The following is a 16977-nucleotide window of genomic DNA, read 5'->3' on the forward strand; positions in this document are numbered from 1 at the left end:
TTTAGCAAATCTACGACTTGTCTTGCTTTCACCAAGTTGGATCTCCCAAAGGTGGTATGTGGAGAAGTGCAGTTTTAATTTGTACATTGTTTCACCACGATCGCGTATGATTACACCCATAATAAGGCCTAAATAAATAACGAAATGAGCTGCTGTTAGTAGGGGTGACTATTGAGCCAAAATGACTATTGCGATATCAATAACTATTGATATTGAGAGATGTTATTGCAATACTATTGCAATAACTATTGGCAAACATTACTTCATCCTTTTAAGATAAAATATTTTAACAAACAATAAAACGTTTGAAACTTTACCAGTTTGTTTTATTTTCAAGTTGTAAACAATACCAACCATACCAAAATGTGAAACAAAACTCTTTCATGGAGTCATGGTAGAATAAGATCTTATTTCACTTCTGATTTAACTTAACAAAACAATGTTAGCACTAGTTAGCACTATATCAATGATATGAAGTAATTGAGAAACTTCTCCATGTCTTATACTCAATAATCTCAATGTATTGTGTGTGTTTTATATCAAAACAATACCTAACAATTAGAATAGAAACTCACTGACACAGAGAATTTCTTTCAAACAAAACAAAGCTTAGCACCTACGGTGAATGGTCAGATTGTTCTATACGTAAAAAATTATCCTGCATACCACCTGTACCAAAGTGCTACGCTTATGGTTCTTATAATATTAAGTATATATAGAAGTAGCTGCAACTAAAATAATACGATTGGAATATATTATTCGTGATAAAATAAAACAATGCCTTGGAGAACCGAAAATACATTTTATTGATTTTAAATGATAAATTATCATGTCTACTGATGTTTTATATCAAATTTCATTCTTTTATTGACAAAGTTTGTTATACCTGTTTATTCATCTGAATTCCCTGAAGGGATACGTTTTCAACGCATGAAGACACCTCTAAATTGCTACAAAATAAAACAAGTCCGTACACTATCGAAACTATCGATATTGGACACTTACATCGATACTATCGATTGCAACACGCGACTCCCATCGATAAATTAATATCGGGGCACTCACTATTGCAATATATCGATAGTGCCATGTATTGTTACACCCTTAGTTGATAGCCGTTCTTCCAAGACTACAAGGATGTTCCTTTTGTTTTATAGATAAACGTGTTTTCCAGTTGCTAGGAAATGACATTGATTATTTTCAGCTTTGTCTTATCTTTTTGCTCTTTGACAATTGGACACAAAGCCCCAGATGCATATAGGATGCTGTTCATTTATCTCAGATGATTGCATAAGCATTTGTCTGCTTGGAGGTTGTGTACATGTTGTGTTCAGGAGATCACTTTCCCCATCTTTTAGGCATGTTGGTGCTTCAGATTACATTACTTTTGTGTATAAATAATGTCAACAGTCTGAACGTTGTAGATTATGTGAACTCCATGCGACGTCCACAGCTACCTGGGTCGGTATTGTGGACTGGCACTACAAGGATGTTTCAAACATGTTCCTCTCTGTGCCACCATTACACCGGATGCGGAAGTGTCCACTACCGACACGTGACCGGAACTTGTACCCTCCTGGCTGCAGTAGAGAATCCGCTTTCTGTATCCTTTCAATCGGTGAGACCTTGCTTATGTTGGTATTGGTAAATGAGACGTTGGTATTTTACAGGAAGGGATTTTAAGGTCTATGACAGTGACGATGCTGATATGAAACCAAGACATAGTTTTCGAAAACCACATAACGCCATGCTGTACCTGAGCAGCCCAACACCACATATATACAAGTAGTTTCACAAGTTCGCTCAGCTCTATTCTCATTTTTTCGTTAACGGAAACTCGTAATGTATAAGGTTCTTGTCTACACTTCTCCCGCAGTATAAGAATTTATGTGTTTTGAAAATAAACGAAAGAGTTAATATAACCGACAGATATCACTTTTCCTTTTACCAATGCCACTGTTCAGTAGTAGTTAGTGAGTGAGTATAGTTTTACGCCGCTTTTTGCAATATTCCAGCAATATCACGGCGGGGGACACCAGAAATGAGCTTCACAAATTGTACCCATGTTGGGAATCGAACCCGGTCCTTCGGCATGACGAGCAAACGCTTCAACCACTAGGCTACCCCACCGACCCTGTTCAGTAGTAAGCTTAATTGGGTATACATATAAATTATATGTTTTTTGCCTGTGTTTTTCTTAATGCAAAAATAGCTGACATAAGTAGGTTCATCATGATGAAATTAAAAATAAGTTGTGCACGTGTGGTTTGGTTCATTTTTGGCACACAGATGAGAAATCTGAAAACCCGGCCTTTCAGCCACCGTGTCCATGACACAAAGAAAGACAAATAGGCGTGCAAAATAAAAAATGCAAGATATTTGTCAGTCACAGCAAGTATTCATTTTATTGAAAATACTCAAATGTCCTGAATACAACTGTGTTGTACATGTTTCTCATCTATTCATTGTTACACATACACTCATCTACAGACTCACGCTTGCAAGTCTGCAGTTTGCGACAATGGACAATTCTGTGTGCCCGTGGAATCTGGAAGAAAACATATATGCATCAAGTCAGAAGGTGAACATGTGTGAGAAAAAACATTTTAGAAAATGGCCATGCCTCTTTGATAAATAAACATTATATGTGATTATTATATGTAGTAAAATATTTTGACCAAATATATTTTCCAAGCTTGCAAAGTAACGACCATGTCAAGAGTCATTATTCCAAGTTTATTGTCATCTTTGTTTACTTAATCACCAATATGGAAATTTTCATTTTGGAACTAGGAGGACCTTCACCAACTACCCAGTCACCCGGAGGACCTTCAGCAACTACCCAGTCACCCGGAGGACCTTCAACAACCACACAGTCACCCGGAGGACCTTCACAAACTACCCAGTCACCCGGAGGACTTTCACCAACTACCCAGTCACCCGGAGGACCTTCACCAACTACCCAGTCACCCGGAGGACCTTCACCAACTACCCAGTCACCCGGAGGAACTTCACTAACTACCCAGTCACCCGGAGGACCTTCACCAACTACCCAGTCACCCGGAGGACCTTCACCAACTACCCAGTCACCCGGAGGAACTTCAACAACTACACAGTCAACTTTTTCATCGGACGGAGAATCCACCGTTGGACCTGCCGAGAGTTCTGGCGGAGTATCGTCCGGTAGTTCATCTGGGGGTACATCCGATGGTAAGTATTTTTCATATGACAGAAATAACAAAGGACATTGTTCCTACTTTTGAAATACAGATTCTCGCCATATAAGGAACACATAAAGTGTCCCATACATGTTTTACTAAAAACAAGGCGCATGCCCCAGCTAAGTAACTCAAGGATTTAATGAGAGCATATAGCACAGCAACTACGTATTCTAACACGAAGAAGGCTCAGCTAAGTGACTCAAGGATTTATTGAGAGCATACAGCACAGCAACTACGTATTCTAACACGAAGTAGGCTCAGCTAAGTGACTCAAGGATTTAATGAGAGCATACAGCACAGCAACTACGTATTCTAACACGAAGTAGGCTCAGCTAAGTGACTCAAGGATTTAATGAGAGCATCCAGCACAGCAACTACGTATTCTAACACGAAGTAGGCTCAGCTAAGTAACTCAAGGATTTATTGAGAGCATCCAGCACAGCAACTACGTATTCTAACACGAAGTAGGCTCAGCTAAGTAACTCAAGGATTTAATGAGAGCATCCAGCACAGCAACTACGTATTCTAACACGAAGTAGGCTCAGCTAAGTAACTCAAGGATTTAATGAGAGCATCCAGCACAGCAACTACGTATTCTAACACGAAGTAGGCACAGCTAAGTGACTCAAGGATTTAATGAGAGCATCCAGCACAGCAACTACGTATTCTAACACGAAGAAGGCACATCTAAGAAACAAAGCAAGCAATGCAATGTTTTCCTTCAACACCGGTATTAGGACGGCATAGTCATTATTGTGACGCAAAAGATATCCCCAAACCTTGAAATACACAAAATCTATTCCCGTATATCATAGTAACCTTAAGTTTGCATTTTACAACCTGTACATGCTAAGTTGCACCTAACACCGACCCCCGGCATACTGGAACATGCACCTAACACCGACCCCAGGCACATCGTAACATGCACCTAACACCGACCCCCGGCACATAGATACATGCACCTAACACCGACACCCGGCACACAGGAACATACACCTAACACCGACCCACGGCACAAAGAACCATGCACCTAACACCGACCCCCAGCACATAGGAACATGCATCTTACACCGACCCCCGGCACAAAGGAACATGCACCTAACACCGACCCACGGCACATAGGAACATGCACCTAACACCGACCCCCAGCACATAGGTACATGCACCTGACACCGACCCCCCGCACAAAGGAACATGCACCTAACACCGACCCACGGCACATAGGAACATGCACCTAACACCGACCCCCAGCACAAAGGAACATGAACCTAACACCGACCCACGGCACATAGGAACATGCACCTAACACCGACCCCCAGCACAAAGGAACATGCACCTGACACCGACCCACGGCACATAGGAACATGCACCTAACACCGACCCCCAGCACATAGGAACATGCACTTAACACCGACCACCGGCACATAGGAACATGCACCTAACACCGACCCCTGGCACATAGGAACATGCACCTAACACAGATCCCCGGCATACAGACCATGCACCTAACACTGACCCACGGCATAGAGGACCATGCACCTGACACCGACCCACGGCACATAGGAACAGGAACCTAACATAGACCACCGGCACATGGGAACATGCACCTGACAGCGACCCCCGGCAGAGGGGAACACACAGCTAACACAGACCCCCGGCACATAGGAACATGCACCTAACACAGACCCCCAGCATACAGAACCATACCCCTGACAACGACCCCCGGCACATAGGAACAGGAACCTAACACAGACCCCCCGGCACATAGGAACATGCACCTGACAGCGACCCCCGGCAGAGAGGAACATACAGCTAACACTGACTCCCAGCACATAGGAACATGCACCTGACACCGACCCCCCAGCACAGAGGAACATACAGCTAACACCGAACCCCAGCACATAGGAACATGCATCTAACACCAACCCACGGCACATAGGAACATACAGCTAACACCGACCCCCGGCATATTGGAATACGCACCTAACACAGACCCCCGGCACATAGGAATATGCATCTAACACCGACCCGCGGCACAGAGGAACAAACATCTAACACCGACCCCCCGGCACAGAGGAAGATGCACCTAACACCGACCCATGGCGCAGAGGAACATTCACCTGACAGCGACCCACGGCACATAGGAATACGCAACCAACACCGACCCACGGCACCGAGAAACATGCACCTGACAGCGACCCACGGCACACAGGAATACGCACCTAACACTGACCCACGGCACATAGGAACATACAGCTAACACCGACCCCCGGCACAGAGGAACATGCACCTGACACCGACCCCCGGCACAGACGAACATGCATCTAACACCAACCCTCGGCACATAGGAACATGCACCTAACACCGATCCCCGGCACATAAGAACATGCACTTAACACCAACCCTAAAACCGACCCACGGCACAGAGGAACATGCACCTGACAGCGACCAACGGCACAGAGGAACATGCACCTGACACCGACCCAAGGCACATAGGAACATGGAGCTAACACCGACCCCCGGCACATAGGAACATGCATCTAACATCGACCAGCGGGAGTTAGGAACAAGCACCTAACACCGACTCCTTGCATATAGGAACATGCACTTAACACCGACCCACCGCACATAGGAACACACACCTAACACCAAACCACGGCATAGAGGAACAGGAACCTAACACAGACCACCGGCATATTGGAACACACAGCTAACACAGACCCCCGGCACATAGGAACATGCACCTAACACAGACCCCCAGCATACAGGACCATGCACCTAACACTGACCCACGGCATATTGGACCATGCACCTGACACCGACCCCCAGCATACAGGACCATGCACCTAACACAGACCCTCAGCATACAGGACCATTCACCTGACACCGACCCACGGTTCATAGGAATAGGAACCTAACACAGACCCCCCGACACATAGGAACATGCACCTGACAGCGACCCCCGGCACAGAGGAATATACAGCTAACACCGACCCCCGGCACATAAGAACATGCACCTAACACCGACCCCCGGCACATAGGAACATGCACCTAGCACCGACCCACGGCACAGAGGAACATGCACCTGACATCGACCCACGGCACATGGGAATACGCACCTAACACCGACCCATGGCACATACGAACATACAGCTAACACCGACCCCCGGCACAGAGGAACATGAACCTAACAGCGACCCCCCGGCACATAGGAACATGCACCTGACAGCGACCCCCGGCACAGAGGAACGTACAGCTAACACCGACCCACGGCACATAGGAACATGCACCTGACACAGACCCACGGCACATAGGAACATGAACCTAACACCGACCCACGGCACAGAGGAACATGCACCTAACACAGACCCACGGCACATAGGAACATGCACCTAACACCAACCCCGGCACAAAGGAACATGCATCTAACACCAACCCCCCGGCACATAGGTACATACACCTAACACCGACCCACGGCACAGAGGAACATACACCTAACACCGACCCACGGCACAGAGGAACATACACCTAACACCGACCCACGGCACAGAGGAACATACACCTAACACCGACCCACGGCACAGAGGAACATACACCTAACACCGACCCCCGGCACAGAGGAACAGGAACCTAACACAGACCACCAGCACATAGGAACATACAGCTAACACTGTCCCATGGCACATAGGAACATACACCTAACACCGACTCACGGCACATAGGAACAGGCACCTAACACTGACCCATGGCACATAGGTACATGCACCTAACACCAACCATTAAGTGATAAAAGCAATACTATATAGAAACAGATCAACGATCTCCAGTTTCTTCATCGATTTTAAAGGGCATGTGAAACGATGCATGTCAAATGGGGTTTTAGACTCAATTACACAAAAATAAATTGACGACACCAACGTCATGATTTACATATGGTGCTAATTTTCTTAACTTCTTTCGTTCGTTCGTACGTTCATTCAAAGCTCTGTATTCATTTTCAGTTCGTTCGTTCGTTCATTCAAAGCTATGTATTCATTGTCAACCCCTGTTTTGAAAAAAACATACCCATACTTCAGATAGTATTACATTCCCTAGTCGTGCAGTGATATTATCATTCCATATCTTCAGTTACGAAGTGAACATGGTGAAAGTCTCACATTTTGTTTGTGGACACATGGCTGAATATTAACTGGTTGTAATTTATTGTATGGAAATATGACATACCCTCCCTGTGAATGGTGGTCATTTTGAAGGGATCTTAGTCTGAAGTCAGTAACTGTTCTCTCGAGTTCTTCAGGACATCAAATATATATACATATGCTGAGTTCATTATCATTTATTAAGTAACATTTTATGAAATTCCAGTTTTTTCGGTTTTCTCTTTTATTGAATGAGTATCTGAGTTTACATTAGTGTTTAGGTACGAACTTCAAAAGATAACCTACCTGGTTTAGTAATGGTCTGAACAGTCTGAACAGTGAGACTGTTCATCATTAATCGTTTGACATCAGATACAAACCAGTTACACTACCAACAAGAACATAATCAGTAAAGACGCAAATATATTACTTACAAGTCAGTATTTACAGATGGATCCAAGGACGGTGTGGCTGTTGCCAACGCCACGTGCACTATCGTTGGAGTTTATCAGTTAGATTACCACATAACACTTCCTTCTTCAAAGGCCATTTTAACACCTCAAGAGTGCATCAATGATTAGTGTAAACATAACCCTTTTATTATTTTGTCAGACTCGCTGTTCTGTCTTCGGGCTATTAAAATAATTCGTTCCAGCATCTAGTTTTACTTGAATGACATAATAATCTTGCTGCTGGTCAATACGACATTGTCTTGTGTTGGTTGCCTCGCCATGTTGGAATGTCTGGTAACATAATGGCTGCTGCTGCTCTTGAAGCAGTATTCCACAAATCTGTGACATCACTTCTAATCCAATAGTGAGATGAAACCTGACTTTAGATGTTACACGAGAGATCTTATTAAAAGAAGTGGGACAAGCATGTATAAATAAATTTAATGCAATAAAGCCAACTATCGGTTACATCTTCTTTGGTTGTCAGTCATTATGCGACGATGTCGTATTGACCATGCAAGATATACACAAGCATATTTATTGAAAGGAGATGATCCTCCGTTCTGTATCCCCTGTGATGAGAGAATCACGGTCAAGCATGTCCTGCTCGACCATGATGATGTTTCCATCACAGCGATCAATATTTCAAAATTGCATCCATTAAGTATAGCTTTGAAAACATAAACTCTCATTTAATTATTGAGTTTTTAAAAGAAGTATATTTGATTGATAAATGTTGATGCACATGTTGTTTCTTATAAACTGATAGTGTATAATTATTAACTGATTGTATTGGCTGGGTTGAAGTACAAAAAAATTCGTCTTCCCCTGAGAGGGCATGTAAGACTACGTCATTCAAAGTATCTTTTATTACTGTCGCTTTAATCGTAGTATATTTGAAAATTTAAGTTAGGAACCCCTCACTCACTAGCAGGTGAAGAGATGGTGAAAGTCCTGCTGGGGAACCTTGCAGGTGGCAGAGATACTGTCAGTCCCTTTGGTACTTATTATGGTGATCTACCTGTTGGTCTATGGCCCGGTTACATTGTACTGTCAATTGATAGTAGTACCTTCCTTATGTTCTGATACAAGTTTCAAATATATTATGTGATATTCTAGTTATTGTACTCTTCGTTGTAAAAAAACTTTAAAGAAATGACTCCGTTTCATTCTGTTTTTCATCATAGTGGTCGAAATGGGTCATGTTTCAAACATGGTCATATATTCAATGAATTCAATATGACTGAACACGTTCTCAATAATCAGGTTTAATTTCCAAATAGCTCAGTCACACATTTTCAATTATATGGTTCCTTGTATACTGGCAAATGCATATGAATAATATTGATCACAAATAACATCAGTATTTTACATTCGCTACAGTTTGAGGTATTATAGTTTGATGCAGTTGCCTTTACAATTTACCGCGGAGCTGCCATTGCAATTTACAGTAGTTGTTTATTACGATTTCCCGCAGAGCGGCTATTGCAGTTTTCACTAGTTGTTTGTTACAGTTACCTCAGATGAGTTATTACAGATTACAATAGAGTTTTTTTACAATTTACCGCAGATGAGCTATTGCAATTTCCAGTAGTTGTTTGTTACAGTTACCTCAGATGAGCTATTGCAGTTTACAGTAGTTGTTTGTTACAGTTACCGCAGATGAGCTATTGCAGTTTACAGTAGTTGTTTGTTACAGTTACCGCAGATGAGCTATTGCAGTTTACAGTAGTTGTTTGTTACAGTTACCGCAGATGAGCTATTGCAGTTTATAGTAGTTGTTTGTTACAGTTACCGCAGATGAGCTATTGCAGTTTACAGTAGTTGTTTGTTACAATTTACCGCAGATGAGCTATTGCAATTTCCAGTAGTTGTTTGTTACAGTTACCTCAGATGAGCTATTGCAATCTCCAGTAGTTTTTTGTTACAATCTACCGCAGATGAACTATTGCAATATACAGTAGTTGTTTGTAACAATTTACCGCAGATGAACTATTGCAATATACAGTAGTTGTTTGTTACAATTTACCGCAGATGAGCTATTGCAATATACAGTAGTTGTTTGTTACAGTTACCGCAGATGAGTTATTGCAATTTCCAGTAGTTGTTTGTTACAGTTTACGGCAGATGAGCTATTGCATTATACAGTTGTTGTTTGTTACAATCTACCGCAGATGAGCTATTGCAATTTCCAGTAGTTGTTTGTAACAATTTAGCGCAGATGAGCTATTGCAATTTCCAGTAGTTGTTTGTTACAGTTACCTCAGATGAGCTGTTGCAATATACAGTTGTTGTTTGTTACAATCTACCGCAGATGAGCTATTGCAATTTACAGTGGTTGTTTATTACAGTTTACCGCAGATGAGCTATTGCAATTTACAGTAGATGTTTGTTACAGTCACCTCAGAGCGGCTATTGGAAATTACGGTTGTTGTTTATGACAAATCACCACTGATTTTAACAATTTACTACGTTATTACACCTTGTAAAAGTTCGAAGTGAATGCAATAGAAAGTTACTTCAAAACCTTCAACTCTTACAGAGTAACAATCATATGTTATTTTTTAATTTACCTTATCACAGTGTCCTGTGGAATTTGAAATTACCTGAACAGAATATATCTAGCAACAATATTAATTAAACATTGCCAATGATTAGGCATTCAATATATTTCATTGTTTCCAATTATGTATGTTGAGCCACCTTCCCTCCTGTCCCTGGTTTAATCAATCAGTGTGTGGAGAGAATAACTGAAGTGGGTTGTATTTAAAGACGAATTATGCCACGTCAGACAAATAATAGGTTCTGGACCAGGCAAACCAATGACTGAAAGCATGAGCGTGGTGAGTCTAACCAACTGATCCCCATTTACTGGGACAAGCAAGAGGTACTAGGAGCCTAGTCTGGGCCCGGAATCCACTCAGATTGCCAGAGGGTTCTTTCCTGCTAACTGTCCCCACGTCAGTACAAATGTAACATATCTCTTATGCTGTCATCATGGGAAGTCAGATGCAAGGGTAAATTTCAGCAACTGAGGCCAAAGCTTCCAAACATGTATCACTCTGTGGACTCGCTGGCTTTAATCGTGTATTATCTTTTTTTAAACTCAGGCACTGCTACAGGAACAAGTTACATCTACACTTACCACCATGTAACGATGTCCTGGGATGATGCTCGCGTTGAGTGCAAGAAGGACGGTGGTGATTTGCTGTCCTTTGACACACCTGAAAAGTTAATGGCTCTGAAGGACTATTTTGCCAGTGAGTAAAAATAGAACATTTAGAACATACCTTTTAACACGATCAGGGTCATGTGACTTTGCAATGGCATGTGAAGTTTTGCGTGCTTTTCTTGACAAAGAATTTTGTTAATCGAAGATGAGTCAAAAATAATTATATAGAGGACCTTTATGTCTTAGGAAAATGTCAAATTATCAAATTATTGATAACCTTGAAATGTTGCCATGGGAATCAGATGTGGCCTTTTCAGTTCTCTTCATATAAAATGTTCTGATCAAGTATGCCTAACGTGAGTGAAAAGGAAACAATGAAATATGTTCCAGAGAGCCATAAAACAATCTCCTGTTAAGCTCTATGTTGTCCTTAAAATACACCCTCTTAGTCTAACGTGTTGTCTGCCCAAAAACTATTGCCACACATAATGTGGAAAGCGTAGTATTTGAAACTCTGTATTGTGTTACCTCAGCTTGCACATACCACGTTCTCACGATTCCTGGTTACGCATGAATAACAATAGGTGTTGAAATCTCACAATTTTAGCATAACATATAACATTCACAGCACTTGACATTATGTTTTTCTATTAACATCTAAGTTTTGTGACAAGAAATAAGCAGTCTGTCATGTTTGCTAAGACACAGTTGCCCTCTTATGTTCTGATAAATCATATATTGCGCTTCATGAACATGACGACAAATGTATTCAAATAAAGATGTTTGCAGCCAAATAACAATACACCTGTATGGCAGACGTCAAAATACACATTTCTGCCCATTCCTTCTTCACGAATTAGGGATATATATTCCGGACAAGCATTCATTCTGCTGAAGCTGAAATCAAATGTTGCCAAGGTTCAGTCTACAAGCAAAAAACCTTCTGCCGAGGATTTCCTGTCTACAGCTTGATGGAAAACGTCCTCTGCTAATATAGGATGTCCTACGTTGGTGAAACCAAACATCTCGAATATCTGTGGAAACAGATTACATCGGGCGAAAAGGCAAAGTCGTTGTGAAAAGCAGATATAACCCAAGGTGTTCGCGGAAAGGCTACCGGTGACATGAACCGGTGACATGTCATTAAAAAAGACGTGCCTGCGGAGGAAGTGAAAAGGTCAATGAAGAGGGTGAAAGTCATACCAACTATGGACAAACATTATTCATTTTTGTTTGTTTGTTGTTTAACGCCGCACTCAGCAATATTCCAGCTATATGACGGCGGACCAGACAACGCGGGGATTGACATCATGAGCATCAATCTACACAAATGGGATACGATAACATGCATCAACCAAGCCTGCGAGCCTGACCACTCGATCATGTTAGACACCTCTTACGACAGGCATACATGTAGTCGCCTGTTACGACAGGCATACATGTAGTCGCCTGTTACGACAGGCATACATGTAGTCGCCTGTTACGACAGGCATACATGTAGTCGCCTGTGACGACAAGCATACTTGTAGTCGCCTGTTACGACAAGCATACATGTAGTCGCCTGTTACGACAAGCATACTTGTAGTCGCCTGTTACGGCAAGCATACATGTAGTCGCCTGTAACGAGAAGCATACATGTAGTCCCCTGTTACGGCAAGCATACATGTAGTCGCCTGTTACGACAAGCATACATGTAGTCGCCTGTTACGACAAGCATACATGTAGTCGCCTGTTACGACAAGCATACTTGTAGTCGCCTGTTACGACAAGCATACATGTAGTCGCCTGTTACGACAGTCATACATGTAGTCGCCTGTTACGACAAGCATACTTGTAGTCGCCTGTTACGGCAAGCATACATGTAGTCGCCTGTAACGAGAAGCATACATGTAGTCCCCTGTTACGACAAGCATACATGTAGTCGCCTGTTACGACAAGCATACATGTAGTCGCCTGTTACGACAAGCATACATGTAGTCGCCTGTTACGACAAGCATACTTGTAATCGCCTGATACGACAAGCATACATGTAGTCGCCTGTTACGACAAGCATACATGTAGTCGCCTGTTACGACAGGCATACATGTAGTCGCCTGTTACGACAAGCATACTTGTAGTCGCCTGTTACGACAAGCATACATGTAGTCGCCTGTTACGACAAGCATACTTGTAGTCGCCTGTTACGACAAGCATACATGTAGTCGCCTGTAACGTGAAGCATACATGTAGTCCCCTGTTACGGCAAGCATACATGTAGTCGCCTGTTACGACAAGCATACATGTAGTCGCCTGTTACGACAAGCATACATGTAGTCGCCTGTTACGACAAGCATACTTGTAGTCGCCTGTTACGACAAGCATACATGTAGTCGCCTGTTACGACAAGCATACTTGTAGTCGCCTGTTACGACAAGCATACTTGTAGTCGCCTGTTACGGCAAGCATACATGTAGTCGCCTGTAACGAGAAGCATACATGTAGTCCCCTGTTACGACAAGCATACATGTAGTCGCCTGTTACGACAAGCATACATGTAGTCGCCTGATACGACAAGCATACATGTAGTCGCCTGTTACGACAAGCATACATGTAGTCGCCTGTTACGGCAAGCATACATGTAGTCGCCTGTTACGACAAGCATACATGTAGTCGCCTGTTACGACAAGCATACGTGTAGTCGCCTGATATGACAAGCATACTTGTAGTCGCCTGTTACGACAAGCATACATGCTGTCGCCTGTTACGGCAAGCATACATGTAGTCGCCTGTAACGAGAAGCATACATGTAGTCCCCTGTTACGGCAAGCATACATGTAGTCGCCTGTTACGGCAAGCATACATGTAGTCGCCTGTTACGACAAGCATACATGTAGTCGCCTGTTACGACAAGCATACTTGTAGTCGCCTGTTACGACAAGCATACATGTAGTCGCCTGTTACGACAGTCATACATGTAGTCGCCTGTTACGACAAGCATACTTGTAGTCGCCTGTTACGGCAAGCATACATGTAGTCGCCTGTAACGAGAAGCATACATGTAGTCGCCTGTTACGACAAGCATACATGTAGTCGCCTGTTACGACAAGCATACATGTAGTCGCCTGTTGCGACAAGCATACTTGTAATCGCCTGATACGACAAGCATACATGTAGTAGCCTGTTACGACAAGCATACATGTAGTCGCCTGTTACGGCAAGCATACATGTAGTCGCCTGTTACGACAAGCATACATGTAGTCGCCTGTTACGACAAGCATACGTGTAGTCGCCTGATACGACAAGCATACTTGTAGTCGCCTGTTACGACAAGCATACATGCTGTCGCCTGTTACGACAGGCATACATGTAGTCGCCTGTTACGACAGGCATACATGCATGTAGTCGCCTGTTACGGCAAGCATACATGTAGTCGCCTGTTACGACAAGCATACATGTAGTCGCCTGTTACGACAAGCATACTTGTAGTCGCCTGATACGACAAGCATACATGTAGTCGCCTGTTACGACAAGCATTGGTTGCCGAAGACCTATTCAGACCAAGATCTTCATGGGTGTTGGGAAAAATAAAGAATAAGAGTATGTTCGTTTCGTCAGGTTGGATAGCTGTTCGAAAAGACATTTTGAATCAGTGACATGACAAATAAATTTTGGTTGAAACAGAAACAGAAACAAAAAACCGACAAACGTCATTGTCTTTGTGTATTGTTTCAGAGAGATAACTATGCGTGTAAATTCCCCATAGTCATATATATAATGATCAAACTCATTAAAATCTGATACACCACAGTTGGTCGCCTCAGGTACTTGGAACGTTATAGTTCCTTCTCGAGATACAGGAGCCATTTATTCTGGTCTGAATGCATAGAAGTTAGAAGCCAAGACGCTGATTGTCTCAAAAGTCACTTGACGGGACCTCTTATGGACATATCCTCGGGTCTTGATGCAAGGTTAAAAAAACATGCTCTTTAACGTTGTTATTTTCTAACATTGTGACAACCTTGTAGCAACGTTATTTTGTTTGCTGAAGAAGAACGTTGCCTCAAGTGATCCCTGAGCGAACACTAGCCATCCGATCTAAATGAACGCTGCGTGAGGGCTGGGGTCAATTAACTGTCAGCATTTTTAAAAACTATTTTGTTTTATTTGTTTTCACCTTGATCTGGAATTTCAATTTGTACAAATGAAAACCGACACAGAACACAAATATTCCTTTGATGGTACTCCCTCGCCCGGAAATAACCTGTGTCGTATCCGAATGATGAATGAAAAAAATATTTACGTTTTACATCGTATAAGCAATGTTACAGCTATTCGCTGCTTATCGTATCCGAGTAAAATATATGATTTCAATTAGGCTGATACATGTTCGCGGATGACACATGGACGTAATTATATCACTTATATTTCAGCTTATAGGCAGTCCCACAGTGTGTATAACAGTGTGTGGGTTGGAGTCAGGAAGAACACAATGGATGGTCTATTCTACTGGGCTAGCAGCAACGTCCTCGGCAGCACCGTTACGTGGGCATCTGGGCACCCTTCATCGATAACTACTAGGCAATGCGGGTACACATCCCCGTTCGAAAATTTTGTGATGAGATCCTTGCAGTGTAGTTATTCTCTTGCCTTTATCTGTGAAACATCAGGTCAATGATTGACGCTGACGCTGGTGTTTCACACAAGCATCGTTAAGACTTTAATTGGGTACCGGTTGGCATGGTATGATCGGTATTAAAGCGTTGATATTCGGTAATGTTTGCGTAATTCGTCCAGTATTTAAAACGTACACATCAAGTTGGACAGTTACACTTTCTGAAACCAAATCAACTATGCATTCTAAAACAATATCCGTGGCTATTAAAAAATAAGTAGTAATTCGCTTTTGAAAGTTATACATTAGAAACATAGCAGGTATATCTAATACATCGAAATATCCATACTGTTACATTTTTTAATTGGGGTTATTAATTTATCATGCTTACAGTTATTTATTGATCTGTACCCCTTATGTTCTGAGAAGTGTTCAGTAGGATTGGCCATGATGGGTAGCTATATATTATGCCCTTAATTTCATTCTTTACCAATATTTATAACATATTTAGCAGAGGCGATCTCCATGGCGATGGAAACTATTTACAATTAATTTGATCAGTAAAGAAAACTAAATGTCAGTGTGTACCTCTCATGATCGTGATGATAAGGTGGATACTGTTAAAATCATTCGCTTTTGAAAGTAAAACATTAGAAACATAGCAGGTATACATAATATACTACTCAAAATAAGTTAAGGATCAACCGATTCGTTCATAATGGTAAAGTTAATATGTCATGACATGAGAGATGAACTATAGTAATGTGAAAGAATCAGGTGATCCTTAACTTCTTTTGAGTAGTATACATCCAAATATTCAAGTTATACTCTTAACATTTTTAATTTTGGTTATTAATTTATAATGCTTAAAGTAAATTATTGTTCTGAGAACCCCTTACGTTCTGAGAAGTGTTCAGTAGCATTGGCCATGATGGGTAGGCTAAATTAAATTCTTTTCCACAATATTTATAACATATTTAGGAGAGTAAATTTCATCATGTCGATGATGGCATCTGGAATTAATTTGATCGTAAAGAAAACTAAACGTCAGTGTGTACCTCTCATGATCATCATAAGAAGGATACTGTGAAAACCATCTTGTTCCCTATTTCTGGACAGTCCGACCAAAGTCTTAATCAAACGATTGGGTCATTGAACTTGGTTTAACGCCGCTTTGAACAATATGTCTGTGCCATAACGGAGATAAAATAATATTGTTGAACCACGTGGAAGGGTTCAGGTCCTCGACGTTTACAAAATTGTTGCAACTGAGAAAAACAGAGGTCGTTGACATGACAAGAATCGTACTGAACAATCTGGCATAATGTTTTGAACTCTGCACAGCGAATTGTTGCGCATTGAACGACGCCCCCCCCCCCCCCCCCCACCCCCCCCCCCACCC

General features: G+C 42.2%; 1 protein-coding gene across 1 annotated transcript; it reads left to right on the forward strand.

Moving 5' to 3' along the window:
- Window positions 1-1321: 1321 nt before the first annotated feature.
- On the forward strand, window positions 1322-15638 carry LOC139476911 (uncharacterized). The gene is made up of 5 exons (XM_071259475.1): window positions 1322-1618; window positions 2491-2581; window positions 2794-3210; window positions 10923-11072; window positions 15394-15638. The coding sequence occupies exons 1-5, from the start codon at window positions 1322-1324 to the stop codon at window positions 15636-15638; spliced, it is 1200 nt and encodes a 399-aa protein (XP_071115576.1).
- The last annotated feature ends 1339 nt before the right edge of the window (window positions 15639-16977 follow it).

The sequence above is a fragment of the Haliotis cracherodii genome, unplaced genomic scaffold (assembly GCF_022045235.1).
Source record: "Haliotis cracherodii isolate W230 unplaced genomic scaffold, xgHalCrac1.p SCAF_30, whole genome shotgun sequence".
Lineage (NCBI taxonomy): Eukaryota > Metazoa > Mollusca > Gastropoda > Lepetellida > Haliotidae > Haliotis > Haliotis cracherodii.